The sequence below is a fragment of the Anabrus simplex genome, chromosome 1 (genome assembly GCF_040414725.1).
Source record: "Anabrus simplex isolate iqAnaSimp1 chromosome 1, ASM4041472v1, whole genome shotgun sequence".
NCBI lineage: Eukaryota > Metazoa > Arthropoda > Insecta > Orthoptera > Tettigoniidae > Anabrus > Anabrus simplex.
The window spans coordinates 66,692,547-66,706,053 of NC_090265.1; the positions used below are offsets into that span (position 1 = coordinate 66,692,547).

The 13,507-nt window shown below is 40.2% G+C and overlaps 1 protein-coding gene across 4 annotated transcripts in view; it reads left to right on the top strand.

Moving 5' to 3' along the window:
* Positions 1 to 13,507, top strand: part of Pkc98E (Protein kinase C) — a 247,283-nt gene that overhangs the window by 217,921 nt on the left and 15,855 nt on the right. For all 4 annotated transcript variants that reach the window (XM_067156247.2, XM_067156255.2, XM_067156239.2 and 1 more), the window contains exon 13: positions 3,423 to 3,569. In XM_067156247.2, coding sequence (XP_067012348.1) covers positions 3,423 to 3,569 — 147 coding nt within the window. The remainder of the gene's footprint in view (positions 1 to 3,422; positions 3,570 to 13,507) is intronic.

Here is a 13,507-nt window from a genome sequence, read left to right on the forward strand (position 1 = left end):
ATTCATTGCAAAATCTGGCATTGTGCTTATTATGTTGTCCTGGAAAGGACTGTTTTAGACATGACCTCCTTCACTATCCATCCGCTTAAACAAGTTGTCGGAGCCATTGTAGCATTGACTCAACAAGTTTCCTGAAGTATTTCTCGGTAAGGGCAATCTCCTCCCATGCATCACCACAAAGCACCATGTGAATGTGGGGGAGGGTACGGCCAGTTTACCTTTTTTTTTTAGTAGGGTATTTCCACTTTGCCCACATATGTTCAGTGGGGTTGAAGTATGGAGCTCAAGGAACCCAATATGCGGCCATGCATGAACACTCTCTACTGGAATATAAAACAAACAATATTATTATTATTATTAACAACAACACTTTGCTATATATCTTTTGTCGTATCGAGCTCCCCGTGGCTTGTAAACATGAACCAACCCGACCTCCGCCAAACTGATAGAAGTCTCATCAGAGAAGACCATATGGTCTCAATTACGACTTAATTCTGTCTTGGCAAAGGTGCACCAATCAACCATCTGTTCATCAGGAAAGACTCTTAGGTGGCAGCTTTTCTGCAATACAATCCAGCTTCTCGTAATTGTTTAAGGACCGCATATGGACATCCAAGAAAATTGGTCATCTGCATGAGCGCTGCCGAGTTTAAGAACGGGTTCCCCTGTGAAGTTTCAACTAACCTGTTGTCTTCTTCCCTAGTAGAGGCCCAATTTAAAACAGTACTTGGTAGACGTCCAATCTCCCCTCACACCTGCCACTGCTGTATCCATCTTTAAGCAGCCCTAAGTGAAACACTACATTAGTTCACTGCTTTTTGAATGCTAAAACTGCCATGTTGGACGAGAACCCAGCACTTACTCTCTTGACACATGTGAATAACATGTCATGTCAGAATGGAGTGAGGCATTTAGCATTGAAATTAGCTCAGCTAAACTTGATGTAACAGTAAAATGAAAATGTTAGGGGTCCACCTTTTCAATACAATGCATATTTAAAGGTGGACCCTTAACATTTTCATTTTACTGTAATCCCAGTTCAATACAGAACAGAATGAAGTTTCTATCTTTCAGTAAACTTGGTGTGTTTGTTGCCTGACATCATCATGGTGTATTCATTTGGGAACAAAAAGAAAATTGTTCACACTGGTATTTGAACCTTAGCTGTTATAGTAGGCATGAATTTTGTAGCCTACAGCTGACCCACTACGCTATGTGGGAGTATGACATATGCATTTAATTTTATAGTGCTTAATGCAAGTGCATGCCACAAAGATGAGAGAGATGTAGTGTTTGCTGTAGCGACGATTTGGGACTTTCCCAATACTGCTCACAGCAGCGTTGTTAATAATGTGGCAGTTAATAATGCATATGTATTTATGAACCTTTGGGGCATTTACTGATGATATTGTGAATCAAGATCGCAAGTATTAAACCAATATTTATTTGTTATCACCAGTGGCGAAGCTATTAGTTAATTAATGGGTAGGTAGGAAATCTTACCTTAAAGTTTCTTGTTGAGGAGTTCCTTAAGTCGAGTTTTCTTGGTTGTAAAATGGTCAATCACACGGCCCTTCCATACTTGATCGCTCATCAATTCCTTCACAAGCATTTTCTTGATAGGAATGGTACTAAGATGGCTGAGTCTTTCAATGTACATTGACTTACGAAAAAAAGTTTTTATCCTCCTCAGAGTGATCATACTCCTTACAGAGGAAGCCGTGGTCACAGGAAAGGTTTTTTGCTAGCGGCTTTACGTCGCACCGAAACAGATAAGTCTTATGGCGACGATGGGATAGGAAAGGCCTAGGAGTTGGAAGGAAGCGGTCGTGGCCTTAATTAAGGTACAGCCCCAGCATTTTCCTGGTGTGAAAATGGGAAACAACGTCCGTAGGTTTTAACCTTAAAGTACCCTACACGTGTCCTCTGGGTGGTGCTAATAGAGCAACAACAGCAAAATGCCGCCGTACTGCCTTACAGGGCCTCACGGCTATGACGATCGTGCAACCAGGAAAATTGAAATTTTCTTGCTACTTTACCATCAAAATACTTAATAATCAAATTAGGCATGCATCTTTTGTATTTGGCTTCACTCTTCTCTTCGTAAGTCGAAGATGAGAACGGTTTACGTTTTAAAGAGTTCAAATGGCTCGTTAAGTTCCCGAAGGGGCCTACATCACATATCATTTCAACGCGATTTTCAGTGGATGATGTCAGTCTCGTTTTACGCAACTAACAATCTATGTCTGAATTGTTACAAATAAAGCCAATAACCTAATGCACAGATTTATCACTAATTCCAAAGAAAAACACACACTTAACAATAGGGTACTGCTACTTCATTGTCACCTTCGTGCCGGGAGTTACTACGCTCTCAAATAACACAGGAGGCTTGCCTCTCTGAGGTCTAGACCTTGCGGAGAGAGGAGTGCGGGCGGTAAATCTATCTTCCCTCCACCACCCCGCGCCAGTCATCAAGCTGACTGAAGGGAAACAAAACAAAAAGTCCCGGGTGAGACAACTTACAGACTGCCTCCCTGTCAGAACAAGTAGTCTGCTGTCGCCATCTAGCGGGGCGATCAGCCAAGCACATCATCTGCTGTACCGCCTCTCAATCCTTCGGCGGTGATCTGCTGTCATCATGTAGCACATAACAAAGAGAGATTATTGTTGATTTAACACAATAACAACAGCAGATAAATTTGTTACGATATTTATGTTTAATCATATTTCTTAGGGTAGGCATTGCCTCAAATGACTCCAAGAAGTTTTGCCACTGGTTATCACCTGTTCACAAACATTCCTCTCTGCTCTCTGGCAGGCAGTACCACACTAGTGAGCAACCATTAGCAAGTGGAATAACATTAGTGATGGCAGACAGTGGATGATTATTAGTAATGATGAATGAACCAAGGACCATTGGCTGGACCACAAGGACAACACATGAATGGATTTTTTAAGTTTTATGTCATGTGCTGTGATGGACTAATATATATTTTTGATTGAATTACCATATGCAGTTAAGGATTCTTGTGCCATAAGGAATGCAGCAGCAATGGAGTCAAGATGATCACAACCTGTCAATACCCGAGCCTGAGGAACTAACAATATGTAGTTAAAATTCTTGGCCCAGTGTGGAATTGAACCTGGGCCCTCTGAACCAAAGGACAGTAAGTTGACCATTCAGCTAAGGAGCCCAGACCCATGCTACTGTAGTCTAAAGCAGATAAAATCACAGCAGTGTAGAAACATAGCAGCACCACAGGGTCAGACCCTTATGTTTGGCTTCTTCATGTAGGCAACTTTCACTATTGCTATTGTACAAAAAGTAACATATTAATGATAGGCACTGGTACAATGACTAGTATACTATAATTGTGTGTAAATATGTGTATTTTCTTATTTCTCTTATTTCTTGACAGTTCATGACCAAGAACCCTGCAAAGCGACTGGGCTGTGTGGTAGCTCAGAACACAGAAGCTGCCATTCGAGTTCATCCTTTCTTCCGAGATATTGATTGGGAAGCTCTGGAACAAAGGCGAGTCAAGCCTCCATTTAAGCCAAAGATTGTAAGTATTATTATGTTATGCACAAGTCACAAATATCAGTTATGTATCATTGATGGAATTAGAAACATTTTTAACAATTTGCTTTACATCGCACTAACACAGATAGGTCTTATGGCAACGATGGGATAGAAAAAGGGCTAGGAGTGGAAAGAAAGCAACCATGGCCTTAATTAAGGTATAGCCCCAGCATTTGCCGGGTGTGAAATTGGGAAACCATAGAAAACCATCTTCAGGGCTGCTGACAGTGAGGTTCGAACCCACCATCTCCCGAATGGAAGCTAATAGCTAATAGCTCTGTGCCTGTTTGGCGTAAAGTTGACTGACAGACTGTTAATCATACCCTGTCCCTTTTACCATGGTATTTGTTGCATGTGGGTAAGTTCAAGATGCGGTGGACTTATTTTATGACTGGACTCTTGCTGCGATCCGAGACCTTGTTCCTACTCGTTCGATGTCCGGAAGATGCCCCCCATGGAAGAAGAGTGATACTAAAAGTGCTCAACTTAAAAACTTGGAAGCCTGAGAGACAATGGAAGAATGCACCCTCCGAGATAAATTATAAAATATTCTCTGACCTTTGCAAACACTACAAGTATTTAATATTAAGAATATATTAATGGAGCCTGCCTTAAAGTAAGATGCAACGTAAAAGGTTCTGGTCACTTATAAATAACAGAAGAGACAACAAATGAATACTGGAAGTAATAACCTGGGACCGTTCTGTAGCCAGTGGATCAAATATATCTGAATTATTCAATGAATATTTTACCTCTAATTTTGTTAAACCTGTTCAGTATGCTGATTTTCCTAAAATCAAACTTGTTACTTCCCATAGCCTCAGTAATATTTCTACCACTTACTCTGAAGTGTACTCCCTACTTTCGTCTCTGTCAGAAAATAAACCCACTGGTCCTGTTGGGCTCAGTCCTATCTTCCTTAAGAATACATCAGTAACTCATACCCTGTTAGTGTGATATTCAATTGGTGCTTCTCAGTCGGCTACTTTCCGAGCTCCTGGAAAATTGCTTATATCACTCCTGTTCTTAAAGGTGAAAAGAGGTCAGATATCACAAATTATCATCCGGTCTCTGTATTACCTGCTTTATCAGTCATTTGTGAAAGGATCGTCCACCAGCATTTGCTTGCCTTTACTATTCCATATATATCCCCCCAGCAGCACAATTTCCTCCCTGGAAGCTCCTGTGTAACCAACTTGGCTATCCTCTTCCATCATGCCATGTCTGCCATCCACGTAGGCTCTCAACTTGATGTATGCTATATCAACATCGTAAAGATTTTTGATACCGTGGATCACGCACTTCTTGCATACAAACTTTCTGAACAGTTTAACATGCATGAGACACTCCTCTCATTAATAGCTTTCTGAGTGAAAGACTACAGTGTGTTGTCCTTGATGGATGTAGTTCTTCTCCCACCACCACCCTCTCTGGTGTCCTGCAGGGCAGTGTCCTAAGTCTCCTTCTTTTTGCCCTGTTTGTTGATGACCTTATCGATACTGTTTCCCACCATTCATGTGAAATCCTTCTTTTTGCAGATGATTGTAAAATCTTCAAGCAGATCGATTCTCCCACAGATACAATCCAATTGTTATGCCCCTTGGACTGTATAATGCACCTACAACTTTTGAGTGACTTACAGAGTCCTTGCTGAGAGGGCTTATGCACAATGCCTATCTGGTCTACCTAGATGAGATCATCATGGTAGGACTAACGTTCGACAAGCATTTTGAAATCCTCCTGAAAGTATTCCTTGAAACTGAACTCTGAGAAATGGCAACTATTCCAGCAGAAGGCATGATACTTAAGTCACATTGTGTCACTGGAGGGTGTAACCACAAACCCCGAAAAGCTAGAAGCCATTAGAGACTGCCTGTGATGAAACACAGGGTTGAGAAGTTTTCTCTGCCTCTGTACCTACAGCAGGAGGTTTCATTGCTGGCTTCAACAACTTCACAAAGCCACCCACATGGCTCTCAGAGGAGAAGAGACCATTCCAATGGTCATCGGAGGTAGCAGCCACATTCCAGTCACACATTGAGTCCCTGTGTTCAGCACTTATCGTGGGTTATTCCAAGCCTGGATATAATTTTATCATCAACACACACACCAGCAATGTGGAGATTGGTGGGGTGCTTTCGCAGATCTAGAACAAAAAGGAAAAGGTGATAGTGTACTATAGCATGATGTTATCCAAAGCCGAGAGGAACTGCTGCACAGTTCACCGTGAACTACTGGCTGGAGCACTTCCACAAATATCCATATGGCGAGCAGTTTCATTTGCACACTGACCATATTACCTTGACTTAGCTTCTGAATTTTAAAAATCTGGAGGACAGACTGCTCGGTGGGTGCCACTCTTATATGACCTCAACACCAAATACTGACAGAGAAAGAAACACTGCAAAGCAGAAGCTTTGTCCAGGAGACTGTGCTCTGAGAACTGCACCCACTGTCTGAAGGTTGAGAGGCAGGGCAGTACAGTGGACATCTGAGCTGTGAGAGCTGTTGCAGCAGAAGGCTGGGATTGTGCTGCCCTGAGAAGGGGGAACAGCTTGCAGACAAGGACATTGGACAGATCTTGTGAGAAGTCAAGTCAAAGACAGCGACTGGGATGGAAAGAAATCACTTTGCGTAACACCATGTACAAGGTATGCTGGGCTCATTGGAAGTCCCTAGAGGTCAATGATGGTCTATTGATGCTTACCATAATTACCTAATTGTAAGTCAACCTTCTTTTACTTCTTTCTTGATTCAAAAAATGCTCCTCAGCATAGAATTGGTAACATTAGCATGGCCAGTAAAGTAGACGAGTAGCTTTAAGGAGGGAGCATTGTGGCAATCTAGGTCAAGTGCAGGGCGGCCAGCAATAATGCCAGCGAGAGATAATGTAGACATAGCCAGCAGCTAGAAAAACAATAGCATTGGCAAATTGTTGAGAACCACAAAAAAAGGTTGTTCCTAGAAGTTGGAAGCTGATTAACAATGAACCAAGTGCCCAGAATGATCTGGGGAGGAATCAGTATGAGTCACTACTGGTGGAACAGCAAAGAGAAGGAGGGACCATGGAAGTGTTGCAGAGAAGGGATGAGGTCACAGGAAAGGGTAATGCATTTTTAATCCTCGAATGCTGATAATAGATGGTAAAGACCCACTACATTATTACAGAGAAATAAAGAGATAAGAAAGAGGTGCAAGTTAGAAAGAAATCGAATTAGGAATAGTTGTGGTAGGAAAAGGAAATGCAGAGTAGAGGGGACTCTATTGTTAGGCACATGGGGAAAGTGTATGGAGGAAAGGGAACCAGGGTAGAGCATTATCCAGGAATTAGGTTAAGGCAGATGTTGAGGGAAGTAATAGGAAAGGAGGAAGGTTAAAAGGTTTTCAAGTTGGTTAATTACCAACAATATAAATCCCCACCCATGGTGCAACAGCCCCGAAAGGTCATGGACTACTAAGCGACCGCTGCTCAGCCCAAAGGTCTGCAGATTACGAGGTGTCGTGTGGTCAGTACGACGGATCCTCTCAGCCGTTATTCTTGGCTTTCTAGACCTGGGCCGCCATCTCACCATCAGATAGCTCCTCAGTTGTAATCACGTAGGCTGAGTGGACCTCGAACCAGACCTCAGATGCAGGTAAAAATCCCTGACGTGGCTGGGAATCAAACCCGGGCCTCCGGGTAAGAGGCAGGCATGCTACCCCTACACAGCAGGGCTGGCACCAACAATGTAAGGCAAGCAGGAATAGGTACACATCTCTTCACATTGTTATGAGGGTATTTAGAGATTGTAGTAAGGATGTAAAGGAGAGGGTGTATAAGTCTCTGGTGATAAACCAAGTTAGAGTATGGTTCCAGTGTATGTACTGGAAAAGATCCAAAAGATATCAGCACTATTTATTTGTGGTGATTTCCAACAAAAGCATAGTGTTATGAAAATATTGCAGACTTTGGGTTGGGAAGACTTGGGAGTAAGGAGACGAGCAGCTCAACTAAGCGGTATGTTCCGAGCTGTCAGTGGAGAAATGGCGTGGAATGACATTAGTAAATGAATAAGCTTGAGTGGAGATTTTAAAAGTAGGAAAGATGAAGATAAAATTGGAATTCAGGAGGGAAAATTGGGGCAAATATTCATTTATAGGACAAGGAGTAAAGGATTGGAATAATTTATCAAGGGAAATGTTCGATAAATTTCAAAGGTCTTTGAAAACATGAAAAATGGGCTAGATAAACAGTTGATAGTGAATCTGGCACCTGGGCAGCAGCCCTAAATGCAGATCAGTGGTGTTTGATGATGATGATGAATTTTAGCAGGAGGATTCAGACTCTGGGTAATTGTTCTTTTGAATTCATGCCATGCTTGTTGAATACAGTTCATGTCGATCTTACCATTCGCTGTATGCCATGCATCTCAAGGGACTGATTGACTACTCCGGTTTGATGAGCACGAGCATTATAATCCACTAGTATAAAGCCCTTGCCCACAGTGGTAGCATATCCTTTAACTATAGGTTGGAGGATCTTTTCTTTTTATATCAGATCAGTCAGGTTAGTCGGATAGGAATTAGAGGTGTACATTGAACAAACTTGATCCCACCGCAAAACATGACAGAACCCCCTTGCTGCTGATAACGTTCCAGGATGAAGGACTCATTCTACCTCTCAATGAATGGATCATCTCCATATTCCATACTCCTGTTGTATAGGTCTTGGCTTTTGTTGACCTCGTCAGAAAAAGCTTATGCTTCCACTGTCACTGTTGCTGATGCCATAGGTTATGAACAGTTGCCCACCATATGAGCCACTCTATGGTGTGGTTTAAGAGGAGCTTTTGGCACACCCTTCTATCATGCAGCCGATTTTGCATCATCTGAAAATCCTGGCAGAACGAAGTAGAAGTAACATGCTGAAAGCAACAAATACCCCTCCTCCCTGTGAGTTGTTTTACATGAACGTATTGCCCGTTGTCGATCAGCAGCCGTTTGTGTCTCCCTGAACTTTTTACAAACTCAGACTCACTCCAGCATGAGTGGTGACATCTACTTTTCACCATCCTTCTTGCAGCAGTGCCACAGTTCAAATGAGGTCAGTAGTAGAAATGGGTACTCTTGCCATGTTTACCTTAGTTCTGCACGTGCTATCTATACACGCTGGACCTTACAAGTGATGTTATTAAACTGACCAACATGACAAATGCCTCCTATTGGAAAAAGGTCGAACTTGATCTGGGTTTAGCATCACTTTTTTTCTAAGACATTAGCCTCCAGTGCATACTGAAACATATTTGAGGTACTGTGACATATACTGTATGAAATTGTAATATGCGAAAATGTTTTTTGAGCAATATAGAATGAATATAGAATGGTGATGGGTCCAAAGCAACATTACAAGAAATAAATTTAATATTTTGGTCTGTATTGAAAATAATGTTTGTATTGTGTAAAGGAGTCCACCTTTTCAATACATTACATTCAATATTCTAAAACAATATATTATAAAATCTCTAATATTTCAATAAATGTTTAGTCTCTTATTTAGGGACATCTTCAGCTGATGAAGACAATTACAATATTCAAAGTTATAAGTTAAAATTGCTATAAGAATTATAAAATAAGGCATGCACAACCTTTCATAACATAATCAACTAAGATCTAATTTAGCATCAATCTATTCTATCTTAATTTTTTACCAATTGCTTTTAATTTTATACAAGTGTTCAACAAATTATTTATACATCTTTAAGATGAAAAATGAAAATCCACAGCCTGTTTCCAGTCATTCGACTGGGTCAGGAATGGAATGAATGAAGCCCCCATCTAGCGACGAGGATGGGAATTGTGCTGGCTGCTGAAGCCTGTCGCACTCCTCTGGGGCACTGGTTAATGAATGATAGATGAAATGAAATGATATTGGAGAGTGTTGCTGGAATGAAATATGACAGGAAAAACAGGAGTACCCGGAGAATAACCTGTCCTACCTCCACTTTGTCCAGCACAAATCTCACATGGAGTGACCAGGATTTGAAACCCGGAACCCAGCCGTGAGAGGCCGGCGCGCTGCTGCCTGAGCCATGAAGGCTCCCATGTTCAAGATAGTGATTTATATTTTCTGAAGTATACCAACAGATAATAAGAATTTTCAAGTGTTATGCTGTCTATTTTTGTTATATGTATGGTCAGTTAGTTTTTTTTAAGTATTTCAAGACCAAGATTAAAATGAACTGAAGTACTAATTTTATATTGTATTGATTAGGTGGATTACCTCATTTGTCTCCAATAATGGTTTTTTTGTCAGATCCAACTGTACAGAGTAACTAACTATATTATAAAATGATTGACAATGTTCTTTAAAATAAGGCCACGAAAAAAAGTGTGAAGAAAACACATTAAAAGTAGTCTTGAGGTCTTCTGATACAAAGTGTCACTTAAGCGTAATGATTTCTTTGACAGTTGAATATTTCATTAAATTTTAAGTTAGCAAGCGTAGGAGAAGTCCTTTTTCTAAAAATGGGGGCACGAGTTCATCTCATAAACCATTGAATTGGTAATAAGTTGAAATGGATATAAAGAACTTGAAGATCAAGAGAAGTCAAATGGATGGTTAAAGGAGTCTAGAAAGAAAAAAGAAAACGGCAGAATTAGAACAATGCTAATTTTACAATATGAAGTGTGGTTGAAATGTTGCAAATGAAAATGAAATATTATGTGTGATGCAGGTGAGTAATAATTAATACAAGTACATTATACATGCTAAGAATTCTGGAACAAAAGTACAAATAAGGTGCTATGTGTTGTTAAAATTTATAGACTCATGGAATTCAGTAGGTCCTGGTGATACATAACAGCTGTGGCCCGAGTGCTATGGCAATAAGAATAAACACAATGTAAACTGACACATATATAAAAATGTACAAGTATGTACAATGTCTGAGTAACAAAAAGTGTAGTTGATACTCTCTAGAAGAAGAGTCGACTATACACTGTATCAGCTTAAGCGGAGAATTTGGCAATTGGTGTATTAAGTAACCAAGCTGTGTTAATGGGCTGCATGGTTGATTGTTGTGCAGAATGTGAAGGGTTTTTTTAAATTTTTGTTGAGAAGAAAGTAGACACTGCGCGTGGTGATATTAATTGGTGGAATTCTCAGTTCAAAGCGGAAAACAAATTGGACCTATTAAAACTGAGAAAAGCCAGTAAAGAGCAAAGTACACGGAAAGAGGAAAAACACACAATGGACACTTTTCTATCACATAGTAGAAAATAAATTATTCCACGAACTAGCCAAGAAACAATCAAATTTGGAGAAAAAACTCAACAGGCTAAAAACTCCCAACTAGTCAACAATCAAACTAGAAACTCCAACAGAAACATGTTAGATTGTAAGCAGTTTCATCCACCTGTCGTAAATTTATCAAACACACCCTTAAGCGAAATTGAACACTTATTTTTAGCCAAAGGACCGAAACACAACTGGCCCAATTTGAACAGCCTCAACATAGCCACCACTATGATTACAGAATCAGAGCTAGCCATAAGCAAAATGCCGGAAGATACGCAAAATGAAGTTAGAACCAATGTTAAAAGGAAACTAAGCAACATCCTCTCCAATTTAACCAACCCCACGAATGATCTCAATAATAAGGAAAAAATAGCTGAACAAAAGCACATATACGCCCTCAAAAAGAAAATCAAAGACAACAAACTCATTGTAACCAAAGCTGGCAAAGGCAATACTACAGTAATCATGGACAGAAAAGAATATATTAATAAAACAAAAAACTTTTTCACAGATAGCTCCTTTTCTGTAATCAAAAAGGACCCGACCCAAAAATTGAAAGACTACTTAAACAAACTCTTAAAAATACATTTTTATTTACCAAACAGGAAAAATCCAAACTCATACATATGAACAACTCTAACATACCAATTCTAGGAACGGCCTTTGTAGTCAAAAGGAGCATTACTGAGTCCATCATAAACTTCACCTCACCAACAGAGAGGCTCTCAATTCTCTCCTTTAGATCTGGCAACAAAGCTTACACAGTCATCAATGCACATGCCCCTATAAATGAAGATAACAGGAAACGTCCAGAAAAGGTGGATGAATTTTGGGAAACTCTTGAAGATATAACTTCCAAAATTCCACAACATCATGTAAAGGTTTTGGTCGGGGACTTCAACACTCAGATAAGCAAAAACAAGAAAGAAAAGTCGTGGGAGATTACCCAGCACACAGAAGAACGAACAGAAATGGCAAAAGACTGATTGACTACTGTAGACAATTCAACCTGAAACTCATGTCCACGTATTTCAAAGCTTTCCCAAAAAGAAGAAAATTGGGTCTCTCCTAATACAATGTTGGGTGAATTTCAGATTGACCATGTTGCAATAACAGCACGAAACCAGAAAGAAATCCTAAATATCAAAGTAAGGAAAAGCCTGAACATTGATTCGGATCACTATCTCTCTGAGATAAAAGTAAGATTCCAGCCAAATAGATCTAAACCGAGACAGCAAAGGAAGCCCAGGATCAATATACAGTAGAGACTCTGGAGCAGAATAAATTGGAATACCAACAGAACCTCTCCAAACTAAGGATGACCAACTGGGATGAAATCAGAGATTCCATGAACAAAGCTGCTGAAGGTTTGGGGAATCCTCCAAGGAAGCAGAACCATAGATGGTGGAACAAAAAAATGTGACGATGCATTAGAAAGTAGACTAGATGCCTGGAAGAGATGGCATTCAAACAGCGACACCGAGAACTTGGGAGACTTCAAGGAAGCAAAGAAGAGAAGAGGTAGGATCATAAGAACAGAGAAGAGAAAATATGACAGGAATAGTATAGAGAAGATAGAATAGGAATTTAAAAGGAACAACACCAGGGAGTTCTACAAAACCTTCAAAGAAGACCTAAAGGGATACACACCACCAAATCTGTGCTTCAGGCAAACAGACAGTAGCATAGCAACAAATGATAAAGAAAACTGCCAGCTCCTGGCTGACTACTTCCAAAGACTGCTCAACTGTGAAGAACCGCATGAAAGATTGCCTGTCCTGAAACTATCCAATGAGAATCCAAATTCCAAACCACCAAGTCTAGATGAGATAAAATGTATAATCAGAGAGCTTAAAAACAACAAAGCACCAGGGGAAGATGGCATTGTGGCAGAAATGTGGAAGATTGGAGAAGAAGTGGCTGCAGAAAGAATACATCACCTCATAAAAGAGATTTGGAAAACTGAAAGGATTCCGAACGATTGGAAATGTTATATTACATGTTATGAGTCTCATTATGATAGCCGTATTGGAGTACAGAATGTAAAAGTTTCCAACAAGTTTATTAAAAATCCACCATTGGAATGGAAACTTTTACATACGATTGGAAATGTGCGCTTATCCACCTGCTCCACAAGAAAGGTAGCCGAATGGATATTAATAACTACAGAGGTATCTCTTTACTTTCAGTCGCGTACAGAATATTCTCCAAAGTGCTACTGAACAGGGTCGAAGAACAAATAGACTCCCTCATTGGAGAATACCAAGCTGGTTTCAGGAAAGGGAGGTCGTGTACAGAACAGATATTCAACCTCAAGTGTATTCTAAGGATTAGAGCATTGAGGGGCCAGAACACTGGTAATCTTCATTGATTTTCAAAAAGCATATGACTCAATTGATAGACAGACATTATTTAATCAACAGGAAAACGAGAGAAATAATCAAACAAACCCTGACAGACACCATCTCAAAAATTAAATTTGCTGGAGAAATCTCTGATCCATTCCAAACAAAGACAGGAGTCAGACAAGGAGATGGATTATCACCCATCCTGTTTAATATTGTATTGGAGAAAATCATAAGAACCTGGGAAAACTCTCTGAAAGTAGAAGGCATACAGGGAATTCTACTTGGGCACAAGGGACA